The sequence below is a fragment of the Pteropus medius genome, unplaced genomic scaffold (assembly GCF_902729225.1).
Source record: "Pteropus medius unplaced genomic scaffold, Ma_sr-lr_union100, whole genome shotgun sequence".
NCBI classification, from domain to species: domain Eukaryota; kingdom Metazoa; phylum Chordata; class Mammalia; order Chiroptera; family Pteropodidae; genus Pteropus; species Pteropus medius.
This window is the reverse complement of record NW_024342474.1, coordinates 7,308,065-7,329,983: the sequence shown is the minus strand read 5'-3', so window position 1 is coordinate 7,329,983 and position 21,919 is coordinate 7,308,065. Positions and strand designations below refer to the sequence as shown.

Sequence of the window (21,919 nt, the reverse complement as noted above, 5' to 3'; positions counted from 1 at the left end):
AGTGTTACTCAGATTTGGAAAGCAAAATCATACTTCTATAGAAGGAATGTTAAATTCTAAAGCGTTCAAAAACACTTTAAAACTGTAATTTAATTTAGCCTCACAACATCCAAAGTTCAGAGAAGTGATCTAATAAGCTGGCATAAGATTTCCCTTTTTGGTACCCCCAGACTGTAAGCGCCCCCAAAGGCAGCCCCCACCTATCTTTTTGGCGTCTATATTCCCAGGACCCAGCAGAGGGCTTGATCCATAATACTGTCAGAAGACTTTAGCAAAAAGTTAGGACAAATGGAAATATCACAAAATCAAAGGTTTTGCAATTAGAGCCCTAAGATTTAAATGGTTCTGGCAAGCAAGAAATAAAAGCAAACAAACAAGTGAACGAAAAAGTGTTCAAGGAATTTCTTCTATATCTGTGTTGTCTCTCTTACATGTTGAGCCATCTTCACAATACTATGTTCAAAGCGATACTCAAAAGTGCATTTTGAGAATTAATGCAACAAAACCACAGCACAAAGTGATAACATGGGCTTTTCTTGGTCATACAGCTAGGGTGAGTTATATGATCTTTTAACGCCCAAATAGGACTTTTTCAGCATCACAAGGTAATCTTTTTTTCTGAATTTAAAGAACTACCATTCCACAACTTGAGTCTAATGTAGGAGTAAACTTGGTACAATTCTTCTGGATTTGAATAGGGGGCAAAGACTTGCTAAACCACACCTACTCTGCAGCCACTCATCAAGACCGAGGAGATATAAAAAAGACATTTTTCTTCCTACACCATCCTGAAAAAGACGTCTTATCTTACTTCTAAAATCACACTTAGTATATGAATGAATAATGAATAAAAGACAAATTTCATGGTCATGGCTGCATCAAATTATCTCTGAGGACAGGGTTTGGGGGGAGCCTGGATATATCGAAGCGACAGATAATCTGAAAACCTTATGTCTGCCATTTCTCTGGCCTCTTTCCCAGCAAGCCTTTACCAGAGTGACCCCCTGTTCCTGGCCCTGTCCCCATCTGGTGGAGGCACTAATGAGCGGTGAAATGGCCAAAGGGCAAGCAGCTGGGGGAAGCAGGGGAAACAAAGCAAAGAAGAGGATAAGAGGCTGGATCATCTACAAACTCAGTAATCAGTCCCTGGATAATAGAGCTCGTTGCAGTAATAAAAGTTATTGTGTTTCACCACCTGATATGCTTGATAGCCATTACTTACAGACAGAATACATATAGGAGAAAACACGTAGGTAATTTAAGCGAACCGACTGAAAGCACTCAGCTCATCGAAACTCGGAGGTCCTTGTATGAGTCCAGGGCAGAGATGGGAGATTTGATTAAATCCCATTGGATTGAGATTTTGCCAAAAATGGTTAAATATTTGTGTCAAATATTGATGAGTTTAGAATAAAAATTTTTGATTTAAAAACAGTTCAAAAGTAAAAGCAGACTCCACCCTTAAAAACAGAACAAAAATGTTCTCTTAAATATGGACTAATGGTTTTACCTATCTTGCCTAGTTAAAAAACATATATAGCATATTAATTTATTTGTTTACAACATGACGGACTCCAATATTTTAGAAATATTTACTGCCACCAACAAATACTCTAGGATTGGGTAAGCATAAATAAATATGCGTGTGGTAGTATGGATAAAGTCTTTAACACATTTAGTGGTCATTGAATCCCACAATGTCTGTCGTCTAATTAGAGTGAAATTGAGATAACTCTCTTGGCCAGGAGTCTAATGATCTGATTGTTTTGTAGAGAAACAGGACATTTATCCAAACCACCTCCTGTCTGTAATTTGCCACTCAACTACAAGTGGCAAAAATAAATAAATAAACACTCTTCCTTGGTTATGGCTTAATAAGACCACATAGCTATCGTGGTACTGTGGCAGGGTCACTTAAGGCGCAGACCCCAAGGTCAATGTCTTTATAATCCTGAATGGTCAGAATCTGGTAAAAATTGGCCATGCCAGTCTGAACTGGATGACCAGGTAGGGCAGGTTATCAATTTCTTTTTTTGAGACTTCATTTAACAGAATAATTAAGAACAGCACTTCAATATTTAAACAAACAAAAAAGAGATTAATCTTGAGTCAAAATATTAATGATCAAATCCCATTCTTGCCTCCCGAGTATGATTTATTAGTATTTTCACATTTAATCTTGCAATTTTATGTAACCATTTTAGTGAGTATTGCAGTATGCTATTAAAAAAACAAACTTACTTCCCCTGCCCAGAGTTCTGTTCTGCAAAGTATTCCATTTTATCACACGATATTGCAAAGAAGGAGGTAATTTCAGAATATGTTGCTTACCAATTTTGAACACATTATATGCACCAGAAAATTTATATTTTAATTACTGAGCATACATCAAAACATGCTTCAGAGGGACCACCTCCCATTTTGTAAAACACATTATTATTATAAGTTTCTAAGGGAAAATGGTTTTGCTTTTACACACTACATCAGCAGATAGTTTCTGATGTTAAATCAAAGTCATCTTTCCTCTGACTCCAGTCAAAAGTTACAATTATCTACTCTACGCATTATCGAATATTCCTTTTTAAATGTTGAAGTTATATTTCAGTTTAAACAAAGTGAGTGTTAAATTACTAATGGCCAATTTTTGTTTTTGTTTTTTAATTTTTAATTTTTTTTTAGTAACAAACATCTGGAGGCAAAAAGTAATGGAAATGAAGACTCAAGGTTTTAACTTTAACATTAGATTTCCAGGTTCCTCAATACATCAATGGTTAGGATCTTTAGAAGAAACCCAAAGAGTTTCAATCAGTATAGTTGTAATAGGTTTTATTCTGATTTAGTTTCCCCACTTGATCTTCAAATCATCACTTAAGTTTCTAGATTTCTACAAACTTGGAAAAACAAAAAGCCCTTGTTGCCTACCTAGAATCCTCACATGTTTGACCAACAAATGAAATTACATCACTTTCCTGTGTATCACAAGCTCTTTAGTAAAATAAAGACAATTGTCCCTCAAAAGAGATGGAATGGAATGCATGTTTTTAAATCAACATACGACTGCACACACCCCACTACTAAATAAAGAGAATCAGCAAACCAACAGAGCAGCTGGGATTTGTTAGCAAGTTTCGAGTGACCAACTGAAGTTAAGCTTCAGCATCTGGCCCTTGGGTCAATTTCTAGGTCAATCTCAGTATCTCTAGAATGATTTTTTTTTTCTTTAGAAACCATTAATTCCTATTGGAGAGCAGTTCCCTTTCGTTGTTAATTTCTTTTCTCACAAAGATATTCTTAAAACAAAACACGTAAAAACATCTTTTCCCCATTGATTTATTTTTTGTTATTTTGTCCTTGCTTCTTTTCCTCCAGAAGCAGTAGTTGCTTCATTAAGCAACATCTGGATAGAGCATTTGATATGTGAGGTTAACATCTTTATTATTTCATTGTATTCTTGAGTCTTAGTTCCACTCTCTAAAACTTTTTCCAATTACTTTCCATCACTAAATCAGTGATATGACAAGCTCCTTTCCTAGGCAAAAATTGAGAAATCAAATATTAAATGCCTGATTTCATTTGGCAGAAGGTCTGACCAACAGAATTCTGTACGAGTTTTGAGAAACTGGAACATCTCTCATGTGTATATTAAAGCAAACAGCAGGGATATTACTTTTCAAATTGATAAACAACACATGACATGAAACTTCTATAATTAGAAGGCTTATCAACCGCAATTTAAAATTTAACTGTAAAATAGATTTACAATGTACTTTAGTATTATTTATAAGCAATCCTTAAACTTGATGATAGCATATATGTATTAAAGACATAATGATACTTCTAAGAGTACTTGGTTACTTTGATGCTTAACTGTCACCTCACTCCATGTGTAACTACTGATAACTATAAACAATTAGGATTTAGGCTGTCAGTAATATCTACATGAAATTGTATAGTGGAGTTAATCATAATTTCTAACATTTATTGAGTACTTACTATATGCCATGCCTTTTATTAAGTCTTTGGCATACATTATCTTATTTAATTCTCACAACAACTCTTAGAGAAATGTATTGCTCTTACTGGCTTTTTAAAGATGAAAACCTGGACCTTTAAAAGGTCATGTAATTTGCTCACAATTCTGGGTAGTCAAGTGGGTAGTCAAGTGATGGGCCAGATATTGAATCTAAGCTATCTGTGTCTACATCCTGAGCTCCCAACTATAAGACCAGGAGAAAAGTTTGGTCCCAATTCTCTCTCCTTCCTTTACCTTTCATTTCCTCCATATTGAAAAAGAAAACAAAATTGTTAAGTCAAGACTAGCTCATCAAAATAATAGATTTGAAAGCTAATTCGAATTTGGGGGAAAAAGACAAAGGGAAATAAAGTAAACAGTACAAGTGCTCTTAACTGAAATCCTAGTTAACGTCCTCACTAGATTAGCCAACTCTCCATCCCTTGCAGAAGCAAGACTGGCACAACTTTCTCTCCAACATCTTCATACTTTTGATTAATCAGCCTTTAAACAACCTACCAACTACAGGTCCCAATCGCATCAGATGAAAGGGTCACACTGTAGCCATGTTTTTCCAGGCCTGTTAAATGACACTATAAGATTTATGACATCTTTTTAAAAGGAAGAGAACTTTGAAAAAAAAAAAAAAAAAAGAATGCAGAAGAATAAAAAGGGAGCAATTTGTCTTTCAGGTCATATATCTAGTAAATGCAGTCGGTTGAAAAATATATCTCTAATACAAGGAAATCAGTGAATGACATTATTGGAACGAATTGAACTTACTATAAAATACAAACCCATTTCCTATGGAAAATGCAATAATTTATTTCTTTAGTACAATGTTCCAGTAAAAAATGCCATTGAACTGGACGCTTTGCCATGACTGGATGCATACTCTATTCAACAGAATATATACAGGCAAAGGGGAAGCATGCCGTCTAGAAAAAATTTCCTTTTATTTCCTCTTCTAAGTAGAACAATTCTTCTTTAGTGAACGAATTGGGGTCTTATAACAATCCACTACATAACATGTTACATTCCGACAGACAGTAAAAATAGAAACCATGAGAGTCAATGAGGATGGTCCGATTATTCACAGAAAGGCAAGGGTTTCTATGGTGGATGCCTCACATGGGTTTTATATCCAGCATGAAGATCAGTTGCTTGGAATCCAGATCTCCCCCAAATGAGCAAGAATCCGTTGAGAAAACAAAAAACAAAAACAAAAACAAAAACATGTAGATCCTTCAATTAATCCATATTTTTTTCAGCATGGCTGAAACATCAGCTGTAGAAGGATGAGTGGTGAGAAATAAAGCCATAAAGATAGGTGGATGTAAACTGTAGGGATTTCAAAGTGCTAAGACAGGTTGTAATTAATTCAGTGGCCAGCTGAGAAATCATAGAAAGTTTCTGAGAAGAGCAATGACATGACTCTAATCTAGGGAGGTGAATGAGCAAACGCTGTTGGCTAACCCAAAGGTAGAAAAGATGAAAGGTAGAAAGACCAATTAAAAGGTAATATATGGAAACAACATAAGTAGCTATCTATGGATGAATGTATAAGGGGAGATGTGGTACACAAATATACACCACATACACTTTTACACGAACCACACCACGCGCACTTTTTTTGCCTTTTACCTGCATACACACACACACACAATGGAGTACTACGCATCTGTGAGAAAGAAAGAAATCCTGCCATTTGCATGGATGGACCTTGAAGGCATTATGCTAATTGAAATAAGCCAGACAGAGAAAGACAAATGCTGTATGATCTCACTTGTAGGTGGAATCTATAAAAGTTAAACTTCTGGAAATGAAGAGTAGAATTGTGGTTGCCAGGGCCTGGGGCATGAGGAAAATGAGGAAACGTGGGTCAGAAGGTGCAACTTTCCAGTTATAGGAGAGGTTCTGGAGATCCAGCACAGTGATCATAGTTAACAACCCTGCGTTGTACACTTGAAAGTTGCTAAGAGAGTAGACCTTAAATGTTCTCACCACAAAAAAAAAAAAAAAAGAAATGGTAATTATGTGAGGTGATGGAGGTGTTAACTGATACTACTACGGAAATTATTTTGCAGTATGTGTATAGATATCGAATTAACATGTTGTATTCCTTAAATGTACACTATGTTATATGTCAATTATATCTCAATAAAACTGGAGTGGGGAGGAAGGCCATGCTTGATGGAAGCTGTTATAGTTAATTAACTTTTATTGTATTTGCTTACGATTTGCTTTGTTTCATTTTAGCAAAATTAATCTCATGACTTGAAAGAACTTATCTATTTTCTATTATGTTGCCTATTAGAAAGCTTATACAGGTCTTTCTTATTGATTAGTTCAATGGTATAGGATATTCTTTCAAAGTTCTGATACTTAGAAAATGGTAGACTTATATTTGATATGTATGCTAATACCAACTTAGTCAACGGAGTATAATGCAAGTAGCACTTTTCGACTTCTGAGACTAAGTCAAAATAGGCCTTTCAGTTTCCTTCTCTAAAACACTCTCTCCAGGAGCCTTAAGTGCATGTCAGAAGACTGACGACCGATACCCTGAAAACAACAAGTTAGAAAAGCCATGTGTGTGGATGCTCCTGTCACTCCCAGGTGTACCCAGACTTCAAGCCAATCCTGCAAAAGCAGCAGATCTGTTAGCAAAAGTGTCTCTATATTCTAGACCCCACGCACTAGAGTCACCTCCTGGTGCTTGAGTCCTCCCAGCTCAGGTCCCAGACAACCCTGAAGCAGAGACGAGGCTTTCTTCCATGCTCTGTTCATATTCTTGACCCAAAGAATCAATGAGCATAATAAAATGGCTTTTTCTTTACATTATTAAGTTTTGGGGTAGTTGATTAAGCAGTAATAGGTAACTGGAACCACATGTACGGAGAGGTGATAAACCCACTGGTTGTGGAACTCACACCAAGAATATGATACTTAATTCTGGGTGACATATTTTAAAAGACTAAAACACAAACATGCTCAGAATGTTCCTTTATAGAGAAAAAAAAAATGAAAAGATTAGACTTATTCAAATTAGAAAAGAGAACAAAGGCTATATGCTAATTGTCTGCACATATTTGAAGGACTACCATGAGTAAAAACAAAAACAATTACTCTGCATATTGCCAGGAGAGAGGCCTAGGGACAGTAAGTACAAGCTACTGGGAGTCAGATGGAAGAATTTTCTAATGTTCAGAGCTTTCCTGGAAGGAAGAGGCAGCCTTAATAGGTAGCGAGTTCCCTAACATTTGAGGTAATCAAGCACAGTCTAGACAACATGACCTGGTGGGTAGGTTTGGAAATAATTCATTTAATGACCAGAAGGTCTAATACAATGCTCTTACTTTAATATCACCCCCATTTCCTTGTGCTAAGAAATCTAATCCCAACACATGTTGACCAGAGGGGGGAAAAAAAAAACAAGATGAATAAATTAAATGAAAGGCAATACCCAAGTATAAATAGAAAGCGATGCAGAACTTTAGAGAACAACGGAATGGCAAACTAACAGGAAAATATAATCCATCATAGCAGCAAAGAAACTTTTAAAAAAGATGAAGCATGAAGAATAAACCAAGGAAGAGAGAAAATAAAAAGCTAAAGATCCCATCACAGAAGATACTGGGTGTAGAGGATGCCTTCCTCTGTCTTGGGAAGTGGTTTTATTCATCTTTAAGACTCTTCTGCTCTGTCAGTGAGAAAGGCAGACAGGAAGAACATGGCAGTGCAGCAGCAAAGGGAACAAGGTTCAAGTGATTAAATTAGTGTAGCGAATCTCTGGCTTTCAAACAGAGGCCAGAAATTGTGTGCCCATAGGGTCAAACACACTTGCATGGAAGCCACTGACAATAACGTCAGGCTCTCAGAATGACAACTAAGAGAAGCAAGAAAAACTAGAAATTAAAACCCCGTTTCCTGAGAAAGCCAATATGAAAAGGAAAACACAAACCACCTAGAAAATGAGATGTGTCCAGAGCAATGCCATGGAGGAAACAAAAAAAAGGAAAAAAAAAAAAAAAAAAGAAAGAAAATGTTAGAGTTATTTCAAACACATTTCATCTGAACTTTATCACCATTTGTAATCAACTTCCAAGGTTTCATAATACCCTTTAACCTTAGTTACGCAACACACTGAACAAGTCATCTCATTGTGGTGACTCTTTTCATGTTGATAAGAGATAGAAAAAGGAGTCACTCCCAGGAAAGAAAACTGTTCTGAGTAAACTCCTGAGGCCTAATGGTAAGGAGAAGTGATAATCTTTCACTCGCCTTAACCCTTTCAGAGATTCATCAAACCAGAAGTTAGAAACTCATGTCATTGACAAAATAAAGGTAAATTTCAATAAACAGAAACTTTTCATTAGAAAAAAAAGAACAGAAATTATATCTTATTACTCACCCATTTCCTAGGTCGGCCTCTTGGCCGTTTTTCTCCAGTGGCTTCTGCTTTCTGTAAAATGAAAAAGGAAGTCATATGGTTTCCTACCTGACATTATTTATAAGTGCTGCACTAGGGACACATTTCAAGTAAGCATGTCCTGGTTTGCAGAGGTGTTATTGAGGGGGATTTAACAATCTCCTTCTCCTTTAAGATTGATCTTCTCCATTTCTGAGTAGCTTCTTCTTCTTTTTCATTGTGTGATATAAAGAGTGATTTAAAGACTCCCCTGGAGTGATTTTTCTCTTACTTCTATCCATAATAATAATAAAAAAAAATTATTCCCACTTATCCATAATCACATAAAGTAGTATTTTAGAAAATGAGTATTTCTTAAATGATTCTCTTTCTATATCATTGCTAAAGTTACAAAAATTAATATTGTTATACTGCCTTACAATTTATACTACCTACATTGCTAGTCAAAAGCAAGTCTAAATGTAAGAATAGGAGTCTAGCTCAAGAAAAATTCATACTTCTACATAATTTCCTACTCCTTGTCAAAAACACTTATCAATCAGTTCACCTAAATCAGAGAGAGAAAAAAGTGGACGAAATCATCAATTTTTGTCCCCAAAATAGAAACTATGATGTTAAAAATAAAAATAATAATTAATAAAAACAGTACAGTATTAACAGTAATTCCACACTCAGAACAGACCTGACATGATATATTTCTAACTACCTTGAGAGTTCGTTTTACTGCTATACTTCACAAAAGATTTTTCTGATATCACAGTTTTTTTTCCCTTTTGAATCAAAATTTAACATTATCTATTAAGTAATTTCCCTGTTTATCATCCCTACTCCAATCCCCAAATACACCAACACACCAACACACACACATACACACACACACACACCCCACATACAACTTTTATAAAAACATGATTATTTTTCAGGTTAAAGAAAACTTAAGTATATACTCTTCCGTGTATGAGAAGCATCCCAAGGCTATATAAACACAAAAATATATGTAACCTGAGCCACGATAACTTGTTTTGCATTTTACTTTTTGTTACCTGGGGTAGCAGCCAATAGGTACTTGATACAATGATACTAACATTACCTTTTATAATTGTCTACATTGCCAAATGAGGCTTTCCTCTTTCTCTCTTCAATCTGCCTGGTAAAAGTAGATGGAGATAGATGATGACAATGACAAAGATTAGATGATAGATAGATGATGGATAGATGATAGACAGACAGACAGACAGACAGACAGACAGACAGACAGATAGATAGATAGATAGATAGATAGATAGATAGATAGATAGATAAAAGACACAGACAGACAGACAGGCAAAATAAGCCACAAGATTTCTCACCAAATGATATCTTTCTGGCCTGGCATTACTATCCAACAGGTCCCATGAATTAACCCAAACTCTTAAAATTGTGCTAGTTCACATTTATTGAATATTTAAAATGCCCCAGGCACTGGGTTAAGTCATTTACATGTGTTATTCTAATCTTTACAAGAGCCTAACAAGGTAGGTATTATTATCTCTCTCATTTTGCGAAGGAACAACTAAGCCTTAACTTGGTGAGGAAAATAACTCAAGGTCATACACAAAGCTGGTAAATGGCAGACCTGACCTGTGAACCCAGTTCCACTGGGCTGTAACAACTGGGCTCCTCCCCTCCTAACAGTGCTACTTTTCCTCAGTGTACACACATTTGCTGCCATAAGGCAATATTTCAGTTATTTTAAGTAAGATTGTCGCTGATGCAGCTGATTTCCCAGAACGCAGAAAACCTGGCGGGGCCTCTTTCTCTAGCTAACTGCCGACTGGGCAGTCTGAATAGTAGTTTACTATTTTTCAGTGACTCCACAAAGGAATCATTTATTGTCAGAGGTCAGTGGTACTGTCTTAACTTCAGTCATAAGGGCATGAATTAAATTAAGTGAAAACCAGGAATGCCCAATGAATCACATCCTCTTTCTTGAGCGTTGCCTCAAGGAGAGAGGGAGGTGTCTTAAGAGGAACACAGACTCCATTTTGGAAAGCTGAGATTCAAATCCCTGCTCTGACATTTTAGCTTCATGACTTTGGGCAGGTCCCTGAAGACCCTAATTTGATTTCATATGTGAAATAGAGATAACACTTGCTTTGAGGAGTGAAGTGCCCGCCATAAATGAAGTGCTCAAGAAATGTTCTTTCACTCCTAACTAGGTGGAACATTTTTTTTCACTTTTTTTTTAAAATTAAGTTTATTGGGGTAACATTGGTTAATACAATTATGTAATTTTCAGGTGTACATTATAATTTGGCGTCTGTATATTCAATTGTGTGTTTACCACCCAAAGTCCAGTTTTAGATGGAACTCTTAAAGGGAACGCTTTCCTTCAGGTTAGTCAATGCAAATATTCCATTACACCCACCTGTCACCTTTAGAATGAAGCTTTTAAGAAACCCTCTGGCTAGTGCATAGTGAGGTATACAAGTACAAAATTCCCTTATACAGAAGCAGCGTCTGACTGAGTCTTCGGGAGCAACTGAAGGTTGCACAGTTTACCCAGGAGTAAATTATGCCAACATGGAAGATAGAAATCCTTTCTAGTGGGCATGGGGATGGTAGGTGGGATTGAGAGGAGAAGGTTATTGACCTTAAAGGCTAACAGGGCTACACCAAACTTTCCCTGTACAGTTGTTATGTTTCAGGAGCCATGATGTGATCTGGGTGTATCTGAAAATCTGCTGAAGAGAGGGTTGTTTGCTAAAATGGTTTCACTGCATTTCAAAGTCACAGAAAGCAAACCTCTCAAAGAGAAAGCCCTGCAAATAAGAGGACTTTAAAATGAGCATCTCATTTACAAAAAGCCTATTCAAAAACAAAATTCACACCATTAACTAATGGGCAAAATATCACGATTATCACTTGGACTTGTTAAAAGCAAACTTGTTCCTTGGTCTTCAGGCCAGTGCTACATGTAAACTGAAACCCTCTTCTGAGACTACATCTAGAAGAAACACATTAGCTGTGCTGTGTGGCGTCGATCTGGGAGGTTTCTATTGTTCTTTAAAACCCACATTATTTAATCATTCTGATCAAACTTCACAAAGGCTGCAAAACAAGTTAGCATTTTAGTTTGTAAACTAGAATAGATCCAAGGTTTTTACGTATTGGAAAACACAAACTTTAACTTTTCACCCGTGTTTAATGCTCTTCAGGATGTTATTTTTCAATACAAGACAAAACATTTGGGGGGCTTCTTTTAATGTCAACATATGCAGTACTGCGGAGATGTATATTTGGTTTTCCTTTACAGGAGCAGAATTTGATTCTATACCACAGACTCATGTATAACTGAAATGAAAAAACTCATTCATTCTATTTTCTGCTTATCTGGTGGCGGGGGGTAGGAGGGTAGAGTGGAAATTCTACATGTGCAAGAATTGTCATACTAGAAATGTCAGACTATGACGGGCCCTATTATACTAATATTTGCAGCTATCATACCATATCGTGTTAAGTGTTATTTCTTCTTTGCTTCTCTTCATTCATATTTTTGCCTTTTTTTAAAGTTCAGATTCAGAATTCTATCTTTAAATTTTATAGTATGCTTAGAGGCAAGTTCATGAGGGCTGGGAGGAATGTTAAATGAGAAATGTGATTCTTTCTTTCTCTACGAAGTGCTGGTACTACAGGCTCTTAAATGTACTCTGCACTAAAAAAATTAAAAAAGAAAATTCATCTAGTAAATATGACTCTTGAACTTGGAAGTGCTTAGCATTAGTGCCTGGTGTACAAGGTGAGTTTACTATATATTTATTGATGAAGGAAGATAAAAAACACTACTGTTTATATCACATGTGTGTCTTGCTTCCCTCCTGTTATCAAAATTCTACAGCTTGGTAGGACTTCTAGGTAGGACTTTAGAAAGCATTTTGCCTGGCCCCTTCATTTAACAAGTAAGAAAACTTCTGAATATGTTATGATTTCCAAGGCATAGTTCTATGGTTTATTTGAGGGCCAGGAGTTTTTGGTTATCAGCTGCAGTTAACACACATTTCCAGTCCCTTTATAACTTTATAGAGAGCTGCTCTCTAAACCTAACTTCCAACCTGCATTTCAGGTTACTGGAGATATCTACCTTGCAGCAAATATAAAATATTTGACAGCATATAATAGTAGAAAGATCCTAAGCTTCAGGATGATATCTGAATTCAAACCCAGGTGCCACCATTGCTAGAGTTGAACATTAGACATATCAGTTTACCTCTCTGAATCACAGTTTCTCATTTGTGAGATAAAGACCAAAATGCCTACATTAGAGAATTAAATGAGCTAAGACAAAAACGACATTATTTAGTAGATATCCAAATGTAATTTCTTCTTTCCCTCCATATTTAGAAATGTTACCTGTAAAAAAAATACCTCCCAATTTTGTGAGTTTCCACAGTGATTTTCTGAGCATCACCTTACTTAAGTAGGACGGCTATTACCTTCCCAGTTTTACAAATGGGAGATTAAGAGATCTGCCCACATTCATAAGGAGTGGAACTGAGACCCAATCTGATTTCAAAGCAATAAAGGGTCTGTTCTTCTGGGAGATATTCCCATATAAAATAAAACAGCCATGGGCAAGTTTTAAAAATCAAAACCTTCTAGGGTAAGAAACACATGAGTAGTTGAAAGTAAAACATTTCCAAGATTCCTATAAAGAAATGGACAAGAGCTGAGACTGGTAACCAAGAGAAGCAACCAGTTTGGACTTCTGGGTCAAATTTAGATAGTAATTTTTTGCTATTCTAAATGCTCTTGTCATATTTAATATGTACTGTAATAATATATGAAAGCCAGAACTGCCCTACTCCTACTCAATCAGTGAGTCTGCACAAAAATATAAATAAATAAATAAGAGCTAGAAAAATATTTGAGTGTAATAGTACCTTGCTTTATTTTCATGTATCTCTATGTATGTCTGGATAGATAGATAGATAGATGGATGGATGGATGGATAGATAGATGATAGATAGATAGATAAATGATAGATGGATGGACGGACGGAAGACAAGCAGACAGACAGATATCTTAAGAATAAAATCTGTAGAGAAAGAGTATATGAAGCCAACTATCCAAAGTTTGTAAAGTCACATTTTATTTTTTCAGTTGTTCTCTTAAAAATATAAAGCGTAAATCAATGTGCCCTGGCATCGAAATCAACTGGACTAATCAGTCAGATTCAGCATTGAGTAACTCTCATTTTACCTTTTTGATAATCCAGTACTATGAGTTTCTAAATTTTAAGTGCAGCCATTTATAGTCCTAAAAAGATGTTACAAGTGTGCCATCACTATATTTTGCAATGGGAAATGTAAGTAAATTCTATCACCCATCATAGTTGGTGCTCATTTTACCCAAAGATGCCCTCATTGTCAACGCCCACATCATTATTTATGCACCCGTCTTCACCTATACAAGCACTAAATTAAAGCCAAGGCCAAAATGACAAGAAAAGTGATTTTCAAAGTTTAAGATTCTCTTCCTTTAAACTGTCCTTCTATCCCTTTTGTAATCAGAAAAATCAATAGCAATGATACAAGAGTTTACATGGGTTACTTTCTGAGCAAACTGACCCTTACATTATCCTGGAGAAAGAAGAGTGACTGCACTATTTCTTACTAAATCAATTAGAAGATGCCATTCAAAATTGTTCAGTGTATTAAAGCAATAAAGAATAAATAAACTAATAACCTAAAATATAATAAGTTCTTTATTCACATTTTCCTCCTGGTTGGCAGAACAAAGATTCATTACTAAAATATTTGGAATCTAGAATGGTGAAATTCATTGTTCCATCCTTGTGCCAAGCTGTATGGTAGCAAGGTGTGTTCTGGAAACTGCAGAAAGTAAACTAATAAGGCAAGATAAATGCGAATGACTTAACTGACACAAAAGGCTCTTCAGCATCCATCTATTCTCAAGAAAGAAGTGAGTACAATAGAATACCAATCTGGTATATTCTAACTCCTTAGAAAATGATCTGTTGAGACTTTCAGATAAAAATGAGCCATGGGAGCAGGTCAGTCAAAGTAATGAGGAGTTTTTGATGAAAAAGTTGAACAAAAGGACAGCTTCTAGAGAATGAGAACTATGGGTCTCTTGAAATAAAGTTACTTGATAAAATAATTCAAATGTACTTGAATCTCCTATATTTGGATCATAATCTATGACTCAAAGGTATTTCTGGAATTTACTGATGCATTAAGGCTTGGTCCTCTCTGGCAATGTGAAATGAAAAAAATGAGTCAATTGTTTAGGTAAGTCAGCCTAAAATAGCAAGATAATGGAGACAACAACTGGGCTTTACTTAATTCTACCTGCCTGGACTCATTTATACACTCAGACACGGCCTTGGATCCCAGTGGAAATAACTTGCCCTTTAAAACATAGAGGAATCAAACTAAATCATATTAGCAACATAAAAATCAGGGTTAGAATCGTATGAGAACTTCCAATACCATCTTTCCCTGACTTACCTATAATGATACCTTTGGTTACTCTCTTCAAATGAGCCTTCTATATTCTGAAAAAAAAATCTGTCCTCATTCAGTATCTATGCTCTGACATTTATCTGAAATGATGTGTAAAACCCACATTCCCTCATCCTAAAATATCTATGATTGGCATTAGTAATCATTTATGAAAAATGAACCACATTTCTAGGAATGTGATTAGGAGCACAAATCTGCCTTTATAGTATTCAATTAATATCAGGCCTTCTCTGTACAAGCAAATGGAAGATGTAAATTAAATGTTCACCTGAACACACTATTTGAATTATATATCCTGTACCTTGAAGATATTCTCATTCTGAACTTTGCTCTCTAGGGTCTGGTCATTATACCTAAAGTCAAAAGGAAGTTCAAGCAAATCTATGACATTATGAAGTCGGACTATCTCATACATGAGATCTTTTTTTTTGTATGCAATTTCCTTCTATGAAAAGTTAATTCAACCTAAAAAATCTTTTCCTAAAAGTACTTGAATGAGAACTGGCTTGAGGCACACAGATGAATTTGACTCATGACCTTAAATTAAACACTGGGAGACTAATGACAAACCCTCTAGTATTCTCTCATGATTAAAAAGCCACAACATAAACCCTAAACCAAACATAAAGAAGATGATATCGTTCTTCTCTCCAAACGTGGGAAATGGCGAAAATACAAAGTATTTCCATCCAGCACCAACATGAGAGGAAAACAAAACAAAAAGGAAATTAAGAGTCAACGGGTCGCAGGTATATCTCAAACTAAAACATAAATAAAAAGGTCAAGACACGCGTGTGCGCACATACACACACACACACACACACACACGAATAAATTATTCAGGTAAACATTAACTTCTGGTTTTATTAAGATAACAATATGAAACTGGTTCAGAAACAAATTTTAAGCACTTGGATTGGAGTTCTTAGACGTGACTAGAATTGCTACATAACGGTCATCTATGGGAATTTGTCATACTGGAATATAAGCAGATTGAAGAATAATTACCTTTTCCAAAAGTTCTAAGATTAACAAATTGTTTTTTTAAATGTTTGCTCTATATATTACACAAATCAATTTTATATTGAATATGGCCTGAAATTAAAGTGATTGCTAATTTAGTAGTCAAGCACTTGGTCTTGCAACATTCTGCATGCATTGTCAAGTTTCACATTGCTAATTTTCCAACAAGCAGTTATGTTTTCAAATGCCCCAAGGCCAGTTACTGAGACCAAACATAAACTTTGAAAGAAACTCCAAGCAGCAAGAAAGTTTAAACACACAACATCATCAGGATTCCAGTGTACATTGCATCTCGTCTAATTTTAGAGTTCTATTCTCTTATATACTTACCAGTTTTTGTTACATATTTTTCACTTTGATGAATCTCAGTTTTCAGGAGAATACCCAATTTATTAATCATAGAGGACTTCTTGTATCTACTCTGGTAGGTCTAACAAGGTATGTTTATCTTACATGTTATGAATAATATAACTTTTTCTTAAAATGATTGCTTTTCAAAATCCTAACAAACATGTTTTGTTGGAATACAATACATGTTTTTGATAAATAAATATATGTTTGATAATCATATTTATATAGGGTAGTAGCAAACTCAATAAATACTGATTTGAAAATGAAAATACATTAAGTTTACATATGCCATGAACAATTCATCAATGTCATTTGTCGTTTTGCAAAGTATTATCTTCTCCAAATGAAGCATAATTTATAAAACTAAAGAAATATAACAGTCATGTTATGGGCAAATATATTCACTTTTATCAGAAGGGGGATTTTTATAACAGAATTGTGTAAAATAATTTTGTCTGGAAGAATGAAAGATTTCAGGGAAGGATCTCTTTGGGAATAAGAAAATCTACTTTTGTTTTGGAAGTTGTAGTATGTATGCACACACATGCAGAACTATCAGAGATGAGTGGCCTAGCAGGGTCATTGTAAATGCCTACCACTAAAGTAACTAAAAATAAATCAAACCTCACTTGGGAAGAGATCAAATTTTTTGTTGTTTTGCTTTAGGTGGTAAATTAGGCACAAGTCTCACCTTTCCTTGTCAAAAAAGGATTTTGTTAGTCAGTGATAAACTGTTCAAAATGAAAGAAGGTAATGGAGCATCTCTTTACTTATTCAAAAAAATAGAAAAAAGAATTCCTTCTTTTGTATTAAATTTTAAATAATTTATTTATGGTGAGATTTACAAATCCTTCTTGGGAGATGTTATAATGATGCATTTTTCTGAGCAGTTACATCATAGTTTAAATGTTTGTAGCTACCTACCAAGTTAGTCTCTGCCATCTCATTAGGGCAAAATCGTTAGGTGAATCCCACACTATGCAACATAAAAAAACCTTCTTTGTTAAATTAGCTCTTTTCAGTTAATTTAATAAATCAGGTAAAATGTAAGAGAAAGTATTCATATCAGGAATAGAAGATTATATATTGTCACATTTAAATGACAAGGTAATTTAGAGCTACTTTAAAGTTTATTGATTAAATGTCAGTCACAAATCTTCATTCTGAGAAACAGTAATATTTAAATATATTAGAAATCTGCTCCTTCAATTCTGTTCAAGACTGTTAAAATAAAACAGAAAAGAACTCATAGTTATACCCTAAATAACTTTACATGTGTCACTGGTTGCTATGGCAGTTTACAACACTAAAAACCATCACATATAATATGGTTAGTGCCCATAATCACAGAGAAAACCACATAAAACATTAATCCCCAAAAGATGGGGATATGGTCCTTTTAAACAGATACTGTTCATGGTATACTCAAATTTACTTCTGAATTTTGAATGTTTGTTTTTAGCTACTGGACAAACCTACAGATGAAATACAAAAATTTTTTTCAGATTTATTTATAAAGCTAAAAAATGTAACTTTTACAGTCACCTTCACTTCTCTATAAATGCATTGACCCTGAGATATTTCCTCTTTGCTAGCTCAAAGACAACCAACACGAAGTTATTTTACACTGCAATTTGAAATTTATAAAGAAAAACACTGGAACTTATACTTGACTGGATTCTAGCCTGCCCCGCAAAATACAATGAGTCAGATATCTGTTTAAAAAAACTTCTCATTATCCCACTTAGAGCATTTCTATATCACCTGATAGAAAGGCTTTTTGAGAGATTATAAAAGATTACATTGCATGCTTATTATAACCAAGCAGTATCCTTTATCATCACATTCAAAGCTGTAAAATTCATAACCTTTTTCCAATATTCTATAATCGATTTACTTCTAATTATTATCTATGTGGCAAAATACTTAATTTTAACAGGGGGATTTGGTTTTGCAGTAGTCTTGTAAATAAACACAAAGTAAATTAATCTTTATTATTTTTGAAGTAAACTGCAAAATCTACGGTTTTGATTTGTATTTAACTATTTCACAACTGGCCCAAAACTTAATGATGTCATTCTCCACTCCCCCTTCTCATCCTAGCACCCCCGTTTTAAGTTTCATATTATTTGGTCATTGTTTGTTTAAAACAACACCTCAGCATCTTCGTGGACTTTTTATGCTAAGCCTCTGCTTAGAAATCTTACTAATATTAAAGGTAGGAAATGAGTCTTGGGTTACCCAGTTGGAACAAATTCTTAGATGCAGATCTAGAATGGGAAAGTTACAGGGAGGTTCCTGATGTCCTTGAGAAAGCTGAGAAATCTCACCTTTTGAGCTGCTTTGGAAGGACTCTTGTTTTTGCTGCCTTTGGGTCTTCCCCTGGGTCTCTTAGGAGAGGGCTCACCGGTTGGCTCCTAATTGTGGGGGGAAAAAATGCTGTTGTGGCAAGAATGTCTGTAAGAAATTGACCCTGACACTATAGTTATATTTTCTGCATGTGCTGCTCCACCGAACTGTTGGAACACATTCAATTCAAGCATAAATAGTGATGATGGTACAGCGTTTACAGTTAGGGGAAATAACTGTACTTTTAATTCAAGGGTTCAAAGAGGAAATTGTATTTTACATATGAAAACTAGATTCTATTTCAACCCTACAACAGTAACAAAGGGCAACAAGGTGGCATGTTCTAGAAAAAAAGTCATACATTTTTAAGGTGAAAAAGTTGCATGGTTATGCATTTGGCAACTCAGAAATAATAAGCATTTTATACAAATACTACTAGCATTTCAAACAACAGAAATATAAAGCTAATATAAATATTTCACCCATCTTCCTTATTGAAAAGATGGTTTTTAATCATCTCTACATATCTGTATTGTAGGTCAATTATGACTCAATCAACACATTGAGTGAAATACTGGAGCAATTATCCAAGTTCTTCAACTCGAAATAACTCCATTCCCTTTAAAATTTCCCAATAATTATGGTAAATCTGTTGTGGGAGGTTTTACTTGAATTATCTAGATAATTGCTTCAATTCTCCACTTCCTTTTGGAGATGGAGGCATGGTCTCTAGTCCAAATTTAAATATCTTTTGATAAAAATGAACAATTTCTCCAAAACTTTCTTTTGAGAAAACTCATGGGGGTGAACTGGTGACATCTAAAAGGGGGAAAAAGTGAGAAGGAATGGAAATATCTGGAAAGGAGAAATTGAAACTATCAATAGGTTTAGCAAAACTTTAAATGGCTTCTATGCCAAGTAGTAAATACTCAAGTGGTTAAGAGAATGCAATGATTAATATTCCAGTTCCTAAATATTTATCCTGTGAATCATAAATTTACATTTCATTCAGATTCGGTGATTAAATGAGACTAATTAACTTAAAACTCATGAACGTCTTCAATACAAATTCTCATCCTAGTTAGAGAATCTGAAAGTTTCTGTGGGACCAGTGGGCACATCCGGAGCAAACACATCGGAGACACATTTTCCTTTCTTTGTGAACTCTGCCTTAACTCAAAGGTAAAAAATCTCCAGTCACCTCCAGACCCCACTGCAATTTCTTTCGGATTCTATTTTGGAGGTGGGAGGCAATTAGAGGAGCAAGAGAGAGCTGGGTGGCGGGTGGGAAACAAGGCGGGGGGGAAGGGCAGAGACCTCCTGGGAGGTGTAAAACAGGATCCTAACGCGGTATTAAGTGTCGTTGGCCAGAGCGGGAAAACTCAGGGGCCTCTAGATGGGCTTATTTCCTTTGATGATTTCAAAAAGGTACAACCCTCTCCGTTTCTCAAAAACTCGCTGGCAAGCAAACATTGTTCGATTTCCCCACCTTGCTCTCGGGCAGCTTTGGAACTCTAGGATAATTTTCTAATAGGCCTATTTGCCATGAAGGAAGAGCTTTAAGGCTACATACAGAACGGAGAAAAAGTTTTAAAGTCCGCGGAAGCGGAGTTTAAATGCTCTCAGTAGACATGTCCCGCTCCAGCCCTGCCCGCCAAGGCTTGGAAATTGCAGCGAACAAAACCCCCCGCCCTGCGCGCTGCGCGCAGCTCTGCAAGCGCCGGCTGCACGCTTAATTGGTTGCATCCGCAGACAAAACCCTCCACTCCGCGGGGTCCCGGGCGCCCCTCGATCGTCTCCCCCCAACCCCCAGCCAATGGCCCTGGAGTTTATGCATGCATGTGCCTAAATGTAGCACATTTAATGTGTGCAGCTCCGAGGCGCGGCATCAAGGGGCAAAAGGGGGACTGGGTGCCTGGCAAGGAAGTGACTCTAACTACGGTGCACCCTTTCGGACACTACTTTCCAACGCGCCTTTGGCCAAACGAGCTAAACCTGTCCCATGCGGACCCAGGCTCTCCCGCAGCCCCTGCTCCGGGACACCTCGGCTGCTGCGGCCGGCAGATCGGCCGCCGCGCAGCATTTAAAGAGCCCTAAGAGGACCCCGCGGGCCCACGAGTTCTTTGTCGGGAGGGCGCGAGTCTTGGGCCACCGAGAACTTGGGGAGGGCGCCAAAGGGGCGGCTGCAGAGTGCCAGACTCGGGCCCACGAGCAGCCCTAGTTGGCGGGAGAAAAAGCCAACGGCCCCCAGGACTTCAGCTCCTCCAACTCTGCCTCACAGAACTCCCCTGCCCCAAGCACTTCCTTCCCCTGAGGCAATTGTAAAGTGGCTCGGAAAGCGCCTGGTGATCCCTGGATTGTTGGAACCCGTCCGCTTCCAGTCACCAGGAGCCACCGCGCCACTGAGGGCGGTGCACAATAGCGAAAGTCCGAGGACGCGCTTCGCGGGATCCCACCTCCCGCCTCCACCCCGCCGCCCGCCGCGGCTCCCCACCTCCCTGCCTGGAGGGACGCGGGCGCCGGGAAGCTCATCCGCGCGCTGGCGACAGAGACTCCGCAGCCCACTCCCCGGCCGGCGGGAAGCGTGCGGCGGCCGCGGCGACTGGACTCCCGCGCTCGGGTGGCTGCGCGTCGCAGGGGCCTTGCAAAGGGAGCGGAGGTGGGCTGGTGCCCCCACCTCGCCCGCATACTGACTTGCTGCTGCTTCCTGGGTCGGCCGCGTCCTCTCTTCTGAGGCGCCGGGGCGGCAGGTTGTCCCTGGGCTGAAGTGGACGGCTGCCCGGCGCCTTCACCGCGTGCGCTCATCCTGCCTCCCGCCGCCGCTACCGCCGCTGCAGCCGCTTCGCCTCCGCCGCCCCCAATCGGCCCAGCACCTTTCGGGAGAGTGGGTGATAGGACTGGAGAATGAGGCAGGGGGAGCAAGAGCTGAAGTGCTGCGAGGGCTGCTGCTGCTTATGCTGCCGCCGCTGCCACCATCAACACCGGACGTCCAGAGGCTGCCAAAAAGAGAGAAGAGGGGAGGAGGAGGAGAGAAGGAGGCGCTGCTGGTGGTGGCGGCAGCGGTGGGTGGGTGCCGGAGGTGAAGGTGGCGGTGGAGGTAGCGAGAGGAGGAGGAAAGCAAAGGAGAAGGAAAAGAGGATTTGAAGTTGGGAGGCTTCCCTCTCGGTTTGAGATCAGGAGTTGCGGTCACCGGGAGCACTTCGGAAACGGCTTGGAAAGGGAAGAGAC

At 37.6% G+C, this 21,919-nt stretch overlaps 1 protein-coding gene across 3 annotated transcripts in view; it reads right to left on the bottom strand.

Moving 5' to 3' along the window:
- HMGA2 (high mobility group AT-hook 2) overlaps positions 1-21,919 on the bottom strand; it is a 129,900-nt gene extending 107,981 nt beyond the window's left edge. For 2 of the 3 annotated variants that reach the window (XM_039865922.1, XM_039865924.1), the window contains exons 1-3: positions 21,386-21,919; positions 18,673-18,759; positions 8,427-8,477 (exon numbers count right to left, since the gene is read on the bottom strand). In XM_039865922.1, coding sequence (XP_039721856.1) covers positions 8,427-8,477; positions 18,673-18,759; positions 21,386-21,496 — 249 coding nt within the window. In that variant the 5' untranslated portion in view covers positions 21,497-21,919. Of the gene's footprint in view, positions 1-5,674; positions 7,980-8,426; positions 8,478-18,672; positions 18,760-21,385 lie in introns of those variants that run through there. The other variant, XM_039865923.1, reaches the window with a different exon arrangement.